Raw genomic sequence first — 12,784 nt, 5'->3', positions numbered from 1 at the left:
TATGCCTGTACATAGCCTAGACAGCGAGCTAAACAAATGGCTCCAGTAAGTACTCAGGAGATCGTGTTGAGTTCTTCAGAGCTTTTACTGAGAAACCACATTTTGTAAAACTGTAACAGACAGAGAAAAAATAAAGATATTTTAACAGACTATTCTGTGTAGACATACATAAACCACACATCAAATCATTACATTCTTTATAAACAATATACGCCATTTTTTAAATAACAAAGATGTAACGGTAAAATAATTCTGCTATGTGCGCGGCTAACATCTAATGACATTCTAGGCTACGGTAAGTTAGCGAATCAGTTAGCTCATGCTATCCGAACATGTACATGCAGTACAAAAGGATGAAACTCGATTCATTTATCTAAATAAAGTAAGTATATATAATAAAACTTCATTATCTAGCAGTTAATTTACAGATTATCCCGTGTCAAGGGCAGTAGACGAAGGAAAAGACAGATGCACGTATCACTATCCGTCCACTCTGCATGGCGAACTTAAACTGCTACCAAAACACAACTTACTTGTAACGTAAGTTTTTCTACCATTAGGTGGGAGTATTGACCACAGAACTGGGAATGCCCTCAGCTTCCTGACACCGGTAGAGCATTAAAGCAATCGTTTGCTAAATCTATTTTAATTCTATCAACAAACGAACTAACAAATATGAAAATATAATATGAGGGACATAATAAGGGTGATGCTCCCACGTGCTACGTCCCCCTGGCGAAACTCCTCACTGTCAGGTGAAAAGAAGCGGCTGACAACTCCAAATGTATTGGAGGAAGCATGCGGTAGTCTGCAGCCCTCCCAGGATCGGCAGAGGGGGTGGAGCAGCGACCAGGACAGCTTGGAAGAGTGGGGTAATTGGCCGGATACAATTGCGGAGAAAAAGGGGGAAAAATAAACAAATCAATAAATAAATAAATTATCCCAGATTCGCCATAACCGGTCACGGCCAGAGCGTCCACGGGGTAAGGCATTCATGATTAGGCCACCCTTACCTGAGGGATAGTGGGTGTAGATCGGTGTAGTGTTTGGGGACTTGTCATTCTCCAGCGACCCCTCTGGCCCATCCGGGCGCCTGCAGCCATGCAACCAAAAGCATTCTCCCTATGTCACCTTCGCGGCTTGAAGGTAATGCAATCCATGCGAGGCTTCAGCATGTAAAATAGCGACAGCAGCTGACACGAGTTTGAAGGAAGCTGGTGTTATGACTATCTCCTTCCTGTGGAAACGTGAGCCAGGGGAGTTATTCGACAAGAGTTCTGGCCATATGCCATTGGGTTAATCGGGTGGGATAAGGGGAAAAACTAGAAATAAATTTAGTAACAAATAAATAAATAAAGGCAGCAATAAAATCAATTCGAAATCTAACGGTGAGCCAGTGTATGGAAGCAAGCACAGGATTGATGTGGTCATGCCTCTTTATCCCGGTCATGAGTCAAGCAGCAGCATTTTGTACCAACTGAAAACGGTGGTGGGAGCCCTTGCTGATACCCAAGTAAAGTGTGTTGCAATAATCAAGCCAAGACTTGATAAAAGCATGTACAATTTTTTGTAGATGAGCAATTGAAAAAAAAACTTTGACCTAATTTTAGAGATGACCTTGAGCTGGAGAAAACATGACTGAACAACATGTTTGATTTGATTATCAAAACCAAGGTTAGCATCGACTATTACCCAAAGATTCCTAGCAGCCTCCTTAAGACTATTTGGTAGACCACCAGAGATTAGTACCAAAAGGGCTGATGGAATTTGGGGGACCGAACAGAATGACCTCAGACTTATCATCGTTAAATGTAAGAAAATTGTGCAACATCCAGGATTTAATGTCAGACAGACAACTCGTGAGATTTGCAAGGGTGCTAGGATCTGTGGGTTTTAGTGGCATGTATAACAGTGCTGTCAGCATAAAAATGGTAGAACACATTAAGATTTTGATTAACCTGGCCAAGAGGCAGCATGTATATAGAAAACAGAAGGGGGCCAAGAACTGAGGCCTTGAGGGACACCACAACTCAACTGAGCCATCGATGAAATAGAGTTACCCAGAGCAACAGATAAAGTTCTGCTGGAGAGGTAAGCGTGTAATAAACTAAGAGCTGAGCCCTTGATGTCTACCCAAGTCTCTAAGTGATGTAAGAGGATACTGTGAGCGACTGTGTCAAAGGCAGCTCTTAAGTCTAAAAGAACTAAAATCAAGCAGTCGTCTCTGTTTGCAGTCAGCAGTAGGTCATTAGTAAGCTTAACTAGAGCTGTCTCGATACTATGGAGTGGTCTAAAACCAGACTGCAAACTGTTAAAAACACTATTCGTGTTCATAAAAGAAACATCTATTGAGATTAAATTACTTTCTTCGGAACCTTAGATAAAAAAGACAATTTGGAGATTGGTCTGTAGTTACTTAAGGTTAAACCTGTCTGGAAAAGAACCAGTGGCCAGAGAAATAAAAGAATTTGCAGAATAACGTAGCTAACAGTGGAAGTTACCTCCTTGAGCAGCTTAGTGGCGATAATGTCTAAGATGCAGGAGGAGGAGTTCATATTGCAGACTGTACTGTCTAACACTGAAATTGTAAGGGGTTGAAACTGGGTAAAAGAGGCAGGATTAACATGGGGAACGGAAAGAATGCAAGGGCCGGGCTGGATTTGGGACCGGATATTCTGCAACTTATTTACGAGTGATACATTTTTCAGACAGCTAAACATCAGGTCAGAAAAAAAGAAGTGGAGGGACCAACTGTGACAGAAGAGTCCATTTCCAGTAGAACTCCTAGTGAGACTAGAGCTATAGACGTCTGCGGCTGCGTCGTCCAAGAGTATCACGGTGCTTGTCAGGAATGTATCAGCAAGAGACATTCACTCATTCATCATCAGCCGCTTCTCCGGGGTTGGTTCGCGGTGGCAGCAAGCTAAGTAGGGTACTCCAGACGCCCCTCTCCCCAGCAACGCCCTCCAGCTCCTCTTGGGGGATCCCAAGGCGTTCCCAGGCCAGATTGGACATGTAGTCCCTCCAGCAAGTTCTGGGTCTACCCCGGGGTCTCCTCCTAGTTGGCCGTGCCTGGTAAACCTCCAAAGGAAGGCGCCCAGGAGGCATCCTAATCAGTTGCCCGAACCACCTCAACTGGCTCCTTTCGACATGAAGGAGCAGTGGCTCTACTCCGAAACCCCTCCAGATGTCCGAGCTCCTCACCCTATCTCTAAGGCTGAGCCCAGACACCCTATGGAAAAAAACTAATTTCAGCCACTTGTATCTGCGATCTCACCCTTTCGGTCACTACCCAAAGCTTATGACCAAAGGTGAGGGTTGGAACAAAGATTGACTGGTAAATTGACAGCTTTGACTTCTGGCTCAGCTCCCTATTCACCACAACAGTCCGGTTCTACATCTGCATTATTGCTGATGCTGCACCAATCCACCTGTCAATCTACCGCTCCATCTTACCCTCACTCGTGAACAAGACCCTGAGATACTTGAACTCCTTCACTTGAGGCAACAACGCATCCCCAACCTGGAGGGAGCAATACACCATTTTCCGGTACAGAACCATGGCCTCAGACTTGGAGGTGCTGACTCTCATCCCAGCCATTTCACAATCAGCTGCAAACTGCCCCAGTGCACGCTGGAGGTCGCGTTCTCATGAAGCCAACAAAACCACATCATCTATGAAGAGCAGAGATGCAATTCTGAGGTTCCCAAAATGAACACATTCCTCACCTTGGATGCGCCTTTAGATCCTGTCCATGAATATCACAAACAGAATCGGAGACAAGGGAGAACCTTGGTGGAGTCCGACACCCATCGAAAATGGGTTTCACTTTGTTATTTATTTATTTATTTATTTGTGTGTTTTATTTGGAGATACTTCATTGATCCCTGTAGGGAAATTACGCTCTGCATTTAACCCATCCTAGCTGTGATATGTGTAGCTAGGAGCAGTGGGCAGCCACCGTGCAGCACCCAGGGGCAAACTCCAGTTCGTCTTGCCATGCCTCGGTCAGGGGCACAGACAGGAGTATTAATTTGTGCTGAGAATGCGGACACAGCTCTCACTTTGGTTATACAAGGACCGGATGGCTTGTAGCAACTGCCCTGGTACCCCATACTCCCGCAGTACCCCACACAGAGTGTCCCGGGGTATACGTCCTCCGAGAATCATCACCTTAACGTGGTGGAGGAGTTTGTGTGTGCTGGTGATCCTGGGAGCTGTGTTGTCAGGGGCAATAGTCCCTGGTAGGGTCTCCCAAGGCAAATTGGTCCCAGGGGAGAGCCAGATTAAGAGCAATTCCCAAAAAAAACAATGAATTTACACCAGCAGAGTCACAGCACCTCGCCCAGAAAAGGGAACTTGGGGTCCCCTCCTGGAGCCAGGCCAAGGAAGGGAGCTCGCCGGTGAGCGTCTGGTGGCCGGGCCTTGGCCCATGGGGCCGGGTCGGGCCCAGCCCGAAAAAATAACATGGAGCCACCACCCCATGGACCCACTACATCCGGGGATGTGTTACATCTGTCCCTCCTTCCACAGCCTCCCCCCCAAAGGCTGCTTAACCTGAGCCACCCCCCGAGTCTCTCTCTTTCTCTCTCTCTCTCTCTCTCTCTCTCTCTCTCTCTCTCTCTCTCTCTCTCTCTCTCTCTCTCTCTCTCTCTCTCTCTCTCTCTCGCTCTCTCTCTCGCTCTCTCTCTCTCTCCGTTTGTGTGTGAGTGGGGATAGGTGAGCAGAGCCTCACCAGCTGCAACCCATTCTATAATCAAGCCAACCTGCTATGAAAACCAGCACTGCCACTTCCACCCTGCCAGATCGTAGCCTCTGATCTGTCAGTGTGCTGCATCCAGCCCTTGCTTGCTAAATTTGTTTTTGTCAATATTTTTGAACACGCTGTTTGACTAATATCCTCCTTTCCAATGCAGTCATCCTTCTCTGCCTCTGGTCCCTGTTCTCCAGATTTTCACCTGCCCCAGATCGCTGCTCTGCCCGGCTCTCTCCACCACCCACAGCCTCTGCCCCCGGTCCTGTTTCCCCAACTCAATGAAGCCCAACCCAATTCCCTCCACTGTGTGTTGTCGCCGTAGCTGGCCCCCTGTAATAAACTCCGAAGTCAGTTGGAACTAACTTTTGTGTCTGTGCCTGAGTCCTTCCTGAGTGTCCCGTAACAGGATGAGCATTGGGGTAGGGTGAAATGCAGGCCAGACGGCAGACAAAGGAGGGGACCGGGGCATACCGACTTCCGGCATCGCAGATTGGTCCTCGGGACATGGAATGTCAGCAAGACACAAAACACTGAAATGTGGAATGCCTACTGCTCATCTGTTTCTTGAGGATGTGGCACCTTCAACTGCGAGGGAGCAAAAGCCCAACCTACCTGAGAAGTTGACACCTTCTTCATTCAACTTTGGAAGTTCCCCAGTGTCTGAGGTGTGTAAGAAGAGGTTAACCGAAAAGATGATAAATGTAAAGTTGTTTTGTCAACTCGTGAGTTCAGTGTTGGATGTTCTAAGAGTACTCGCCATACAATCAGAGTCACCGACAATACACCATTTCGGGACAGATCTCGCCAGCTGGCACCTGCTGATGTGGACGATGTGAAAAAGCACCTTGAAATACTGAAGAAAGCTGGAATTATTGTCAAGGTGAAAAGCCGCCGTAGTGGTCATGAGGAAAAAGAATGGTTCTATCAATATGTGTGGACTTTCAGAAGCTAAACGCACATACAGCTCCAGACCAATACACAGTTCCATGGATTGAAGATGCTCTTATTTGAGTGGTTCAGTGTCCTAGATTTCAAAATGGCATATTACCAAGTGCGTTTGAGTGAACCAGCTAAAGACTGCATTTACTAAATTAACTGGCCATCAAGATGGTGCCATGGACAGCAGCTTCGGTTCTGCACTCTCTTTTACTTTTTGTGTTGTTGTTTATTTGTTTAGTTTCCAGCACCCATTCACTAATCACATAGAGCAGGGAAGAACTTTTAAGCTTCCAACTGTAAACTGGACAAACTGAACAGACTTTTTTACCAACTGTAACGGAATTTTTTAACAAAAGTCTTGACAAGGTCTTGCTCGATACAGCCCTGTGCGGACTACGCCGAAGACGCTGAATGGGTAAGTGAGCCGGAAGGCTCCTTAAACTGCGACAGTGGGGATTTAGAACCGCACTGCCATTAATCCACCAGGCGAATGTCCACTCTCTGGCCAACAAGATGGACGAACTCCTACTCATAAACGGAAAAAACTCAAACTTTTCCAGATCTGCCGCCCTATGTCTCACTGAAACTTGGCTTAGTGAGCATATAACAGACAGTACGTTTCATCTGCCGCAGTTCCAACTCCTGTGAAATGGAGCTATCGGGTAAAATACGGGGCGGCGGTATATGCTTCTACATAAACGAAGGCTGGTGTACGGATGTCAGAGTGCTGAAGAAATCATAAAGCCCTCACTTGGAGACCTTTTTCATTGACTGTAAACCATTCTATTCACCGCGGGAATTTTCATCATTTATTCTCGTTGGTGTCTATATCACACATGGCGACGGGCAAGGGCGCAAGTCCATGAATACTGGGATGGCATCCAGCACTTCACCTGTGCCCCCGTCCATAGGGTTAGTCGTTGTGTTAGGAAGGGCATCTGACGTAAAATTTTGCCAAATCATTATGCAGATTGACAAGATCGCCATCGGTGCTATGCCCTCACAGGGTACCGATGGAAGCTATCATATCTGCTGTGGCGACCCCTGGGAAACAGGGAACAAGCCGGAAGAAGAAGAAAGGAAAAAGAAGGGAGAAGAGAGAAAGGAGGAGGAGCAGGAGGAGGAGGAGGAGAAGAAGAAGAAGAAGAAGAAGAAGAAGAAGAAGAAGAAGAAGAAGGTGGTGTTTATATCCCACCCCAGGCCTGTGTTAAAGAGGCGTTAGAACACCTGGGTGATCAAGTTACAAATTTGGAGCGCGAATATCCAGACTCCCTACTCATTATCCTTGGGGATTTTAAAATAGAAAACCTCAGCCATGAAAATACAGTCAGCGTGTTAAATGTCCCCCCCCAGGGACAAATACACTCTGGATCATTGCTATACAATATTAAAGGATGCCTATTGCTCTGTCCCCCGTGCATCACTGTCTGATTCATCTTATCCCAACCTACAGGCAGAAACTAAAATCTGCAAAGCCTGTAGTTAAATCTGTGAGGAAATGGACCAATGAGTCAAAACTGGAGCTCCAGGCCTGCCTCAACTGCACAGACTGGAGTGTTAAGAACCATAGAAATCCCAGTACACTGAATCAATTTATCTGGACACAACGTTTAGTGGGAGAAACGTTTCATCACTCATCTAAGTGACTTCATCAGTCTTATCTGACTGCAGGTATCCCTGAACTTATAAACCTTACAGTTAAACAGCCGTGGAGAGCAGAACCAAGCAAAAGAGAGCAGAGCAGAGCAGGGCAGGACAGAACAAAACAGAACTTGATTTTCAAACCAAACCTGAACTATCGTAAATCTCATGTCAGGCTATATGTCAAGGAATTTTTAAGTCTATTTGTTTTTCTGCTCCCCACTTGTTACCAATAATTAAGACTTCAATTTCTCGTTCTTCAATCCTGCACTTTATCATGGCCTTGCTGCTCCAGTTAAGTTGCAACGTAAACAGGAAGAGATTGAGTATTTTGGTTAAAAAAACACATAATTACTACATGGCTTACCCAAAGCCAACATCCTTCTGAAGCAGTCCATCAAGATGAACCCAGCGGTTATAACTAAATATTAATGTTCCTGTATTGCTAATTCTTTAGTGTTTGCTGGCCCTATTTGTTTTACTGTGTGCTGAAGAGTAGGTGAATGACTGTTTTCATGTTCACATTTTTCCCTACACAGACTGCCAGCGACATTACCCAGGACACAAACAGGCACTTCAGCATAAGCTTCCAGCAAGTAGAGATAGTTTCATTCCACCACACACATTCTGAACAGTTTAATGACTGGTAGTCCGGTTTGCCATGAAAGGCTACTGTACCATGATGTTGGCTTTGAGTAAACATAGGACTGCATTTTTAACTGCGTGGGAATTATCCAGTTGACCCTTTGATTTGCACTGCAATGTATTGAGCTAGTAGGAGTAGTGTGAAACACAGAATGGATGAACATGAAAATACATAGTGGTGGGTGGAGAACAAGAACAGACTTCAAATATTCAAAACTATTTCTCTGATAAATGACAATTGGGGGGAGTGGGTTATAACATTCACTAGAAGGAAGAGGAGCAGTAGATTATTAGAAGGGGTAGACAAGGAGCACGTCAACATACATGAGTAGGCAGAGTTGAGGAGTTAAGAGAAAAGGTTAATTGATATACATACATGAGAGGGAGGAGGGCCTCCAGTAGCTGCATCAGGTTTGGAGCAGGAGCCTCTATCTTCAGAGGGCACGCGACAGTGGAGACAGCTACACCGGGTTCTGCTGTTTGAGCGTCTGGGCCTGGGAGATCCGCATCGTGTTGCTCTGGAGCTCCGGCTCGACCGAGACCTGAGGACATCGCGTGGAAAAAAGTCACTTCAAACTTCAGGAATCATATCTTAACCATCTTTCAGCCAAATGTGAAAGTGGAATTTTAGAGACCCATCAGAAAACTTGATTAGTAGCTGTTCCATTGGTTATCTTTTATTTATTCATTAGTTTATTCAATTATTGTGCCAGGTGTTGCAAAGTCAACAATTCTGAATACACCACAAGTAGGTTAATCTTCAAAAATGTGGAACACAGTGGCCTATGTAAGAGATAATAAACCACACCATAGTGTGTAGTTATAATCTACATAGATAAACAGAACATGTAAATAAAAATTAAATCTATATGCACATGTAGTGCAATGCAGCCCCGACGAAATATGAGGCATGCCACGAAAGAGCACCACAGATGTGATGTTTGCTTTGAGAATGTTGATGGCGAAGTATAGAGAAGGCCAGAAAGAGTTGCATTGTGTCTTTGTAGATTTAGAGAAAGCTTATGACAGAGTGCCGAGAGAGGAGGTGTGGTATTGTATGAGGAAGTCAGGAGTTGCAGAGAAGTATGTAGGAGTGGTGCAGGATACATATGAGGGAAGTGTAACAATGGTGAGGTGTGTGGTTGGAATGACAGATGGGTTCAAGGTGGAGGTGGGATTACATCAAGGATCGGCTCTTAGCCCTTTCTTGTTTGCAATGGTGATGGAAAGGTTGACGGACAAGATCAGGCAGGAGTCTCCATGGACGATGATGTTCGCAGATGACATTGTGATCTGTAGCGAGAGTAGGGTGCAGGGTGAGGAGAGCCTGGAGAGGTGGAGGTATGCACTGGAGAGAAGAGGAATGAAAGTCAGTAGGAGCAAGACGGAATACCTATGTGTGAATGAGAGAGAGGACAGTGGAATGGTCAGGATGCAAGGAGTGGAGGTGACAAAGGCATTTGAGTTTAAATACTTGGGGTCAACTGTCCAAAGTAACGGGGAGTGCAGTAGAGAGGTGAAAAAGAGAGTGCAGGCAGGTTGGAGTGGGTGGAGAAGTGTGTCAGGAGTGATTTGCGACAGAAGGGTATCAGTAAGAGTTAAAGGGAAAGTTTACAAGATGGTTGTGAGACCAGCTATGTTATATGGTTTGGAGACAGTGGCACTGACGAAAAGACAGGAGGCGGAGCTGGAGGTGGCAGAGTTGAAGATACTAAGATTTTCACTGGGAGTAACAAAGAAGGACAGGATTAGGAACGAGTATATTAGAGGGACCGCTCAGGTTGGACGGTTTGGAGACAAAGCAAGAGAGGCAAGATTGAGATGGCTTGGACATGTGTGGAGGAGAGATGCTGAGTATATTGGGAGAAGGATGCTGAATATGGAGCTGCCAGGGAAGAGGAGAAGAGGAAGGCCAAAGAGGAGGTTTATGGATGTGGTGAGGGAAGACATGCAGTTGGCTGGTGTGACAGAGGAAGACGCAGAAGACAGGAAGAAATGGAAACGGATGATCCGCTGTGGCAACCCCTAACGGGAGCAGCCGAAAGTAGTAGTAGTAGTACACTAGATAAGCAAACTCAGTTGTACTCTTGTATTGGATGTGATGAAGACAACATGACTTTACGCCACTCAGTAGTACTCATGTTGTACTGGATGTGATGAAGACAACAAGCTTTTAGCCTACTAGATGGGCCCTTTAGTTGTGCTCATGTTGTACTGGACGTGATGAACATAACATGCCTTTGGCCCACTAGATGAGCCCACTCAGTTATGCTCATGTTGTATTAGATGTGATGACGACAACAAGCCTTTAGCCCACTAGATGAGCCATTTTTTGTGCTCATGTTATACTAGATGTAATGAAGACAACATGTCTTTGGCCCACTAGATGAGCCCACTCAGTTATGCTCATGTTGTATTAGATGTGATGACGACAACAAGCCTTTAGCCCACTAGATGAGCCATTTTTTGTGCTCATGTTGTACTAGATGTAATGAAGACAACATGTCTTTGGCCCACTAGATGAGCCCACTCAGTTGTGCTCATGTTGTACTGGATGTGATGAAGACAAAAAGACTTTAGCCCACTAGATGAGCCCAGTCAGTTATGCTCATGTTGTACTGGATGTGATGAAGACAACATGTCTTTACGCCACTTAGTTGTGCTCATGTTGTACTAAATGTGATGAAGACAACAGGTCTGTAGCCCACTAGATGAGCCCACTCAGTTGTACTCATGTTGTACTGGATGTGATGAAGACAACATGCCTTTGGCCCACTAGATGAGCCCACTCAGTTGTGCTCATGTTGTACTGGATGTGATGAAGACAACATGCCTTTGGCCCACTAGATGAGCCCACTCAGTTGTGCTCATGTTGTATTGGATGTGATGATGACAACAAGCCTTTAGCCCACTAGATGAGCCCACTCAGTTGTGCTCATGTTGTACTGGATGTGATGAAGACAACATGTATTTAGCCCACTAGATGAGCCCACTCAGTAATGCTCATGTTGTACTGGATGTGATGAAGACAACAAGCCTGTAGCCCACTAGATGGGCCCTTTAGTTGTGCTCACGTTGTACTCGATGTGATGAACATAACATGCCTTTGGCCCACTAGATGAGCCCACTCAGTTGTGCTCATGTTGTACTGGATGTGATGAAGACAACATGCCTTTGGCCCACTGGATGAGCCCACTCAGTTATGCTCATGTTGTACTGGATGTGATGAAGACAACATGCCTTTGGCCCACTGGATGAGCCCACTCAGTTATGCTCATGTACTACTGGACGTGATGAAGACAACATGTTCATTGTTCATTGTTTTATATACATTTTATCACATAATGTAATCAAACAGTGTACAATTATGTCAATGTAAAATTTAATTCGATCATTTGTGTTTCATTGTTATACCATTCATTCATTCATTCATTCATTCATTCATTCATTCATTCATTCATTCGTGTTTCTTTATTCTTGTATCCATTACAGTTTCACAAAAAAAGCCTTCTACTAAAGATACCTGAACCTTGACTCCTGTCTTGAGTCTTGTATTAGAAGTGTGTTTAGCTCGCTGTCTACACTGTGTACTGCATATACACATGCCAGGGCAGAAGAATTATATGTGCCATTAGTCCTCTTTTTCTTCCTAATTCATTAAGGATGCTCGCATTCGTTCGTTTCTCCATCCAATGTATTCAAAGCATCCTATGATAAAGCCACATCTCTGCAGCCTCCATCCTGTTTACCATCGCTTTCTTCGATGTCCAACTTTCACCTCCGTATGAAAACACTGGCCAGACCAGTGGTTTAAGTAGACTGACTGTCACTTCTCTTATTCCCCTATCTTTCCATATTTGTACCATCCCCATCATTCTTTTCTTTGTTAGGGTAATTCTGATTTTTATGTCATCTGTACAATCACTGTCATTTTTCTTAACTGAACCCAAGTATTTGAAGCTCTTTAGGTGTTCTACACCTTGTCCATCTACTGAGATACAATATGTGATTCACCCACTTTCATGCATGCTGTCTTTTTCACATTCAAACTGAGCAACCTCTTTTCCCCTGCCTAATTTACTCCACTCAACACTTCATTTGGATCTTGCTGTCCATCAGCTGCTAGTACCGTGTCATCTGCAAATCTCAGATTGCTTATCTTATAACCACCTATGCTCACTCCATATTCATCTATATCTGCATCACTTGTTCTGTGTATAGTGTGAATATAGTATAGTGTGAATAAACGTGGTGATACAATGCAACCTTGACGTACATGCTTCTCTTTTGGAAAAGCTTCTGTGTTCTCACCATTCCATCTTACCACTACTGTCTGGTCAATATATAGACCTTGAAGCAGCGCAATGAGGTGTCTAGGGAAACCCGTTTCCAGCATGATGTTAAAGAGCTGTGCATGGCTTACTGAATCAAATGCCTTTGAATAATCAATGAAAATCAGCATTGTGATTTGTGTTGGATACCTTTTCAATTAGTGTTTGCAGTGTTACCAGTATTTCTGTACACCCTCTTCCTTGTCTGTAACCTGCTTGCTCATCTGACATCTCTGATTCCATCATTCTGTCCAACAAGATGGATAGCATGATGTTACTTGTGTGACTAATGAGGCTTATTGTGTGATAGTTTACAGTCCTTGCTGCATCCAGATTTGAAAATTGTGACAAATTCCTGTGTTCTCCACTCTTTCAGCCATTCACATGAACTCCAGATTTTGCAAACCAGCTGGTGTAGTGCTACTATAGCTGCTTGACCACTGTTTTTCAGAAGCTCTGCTGGTATTCCAT

The 12,784-nt window shown here is 44.7% G+C and overlaps 1 protein-coding gene across 1 annotated transcript in view; it reads right to left on the bottom strand.

Moving 5' to 3' along the window:
* The window catches only part of LOC130131671 (protein SON), a 174,341-nt gene that overhangs the window by 126,318 nt on the left and 35,239 nt on the right, over window positions 1-12,784 (bottom strand). Inside the window, exon 6 of the mRNA XM_056301450.1 lies at window positions 8,359-8,524. Coding sequence (XP_056157425.1) covers window positions 8,359-8,524 — 166 coding nt within the window. The remainder of the gene's footprint in view (window positions 1-8,358; window positions 8,525-12,784) is intronic.

This window comes from Lampris incognitus, chromosome 21, assembly GCF_029633865.1.
Source record: "Lampris incognitus isolate fLamInc1 chromosome 21, fLamInc1.hap2, whole genome shotgun sequence".
NCBI lineage: Eukaryota > Metazoa > Chordata > Actinopteri > Lampriformes > Lampridae > Lampris > Lampris incognitus.
Note: the sequence above shows the minus strand (reverse complement) of the source record. Positions and strands in the feature narration are given on the sequence as shown.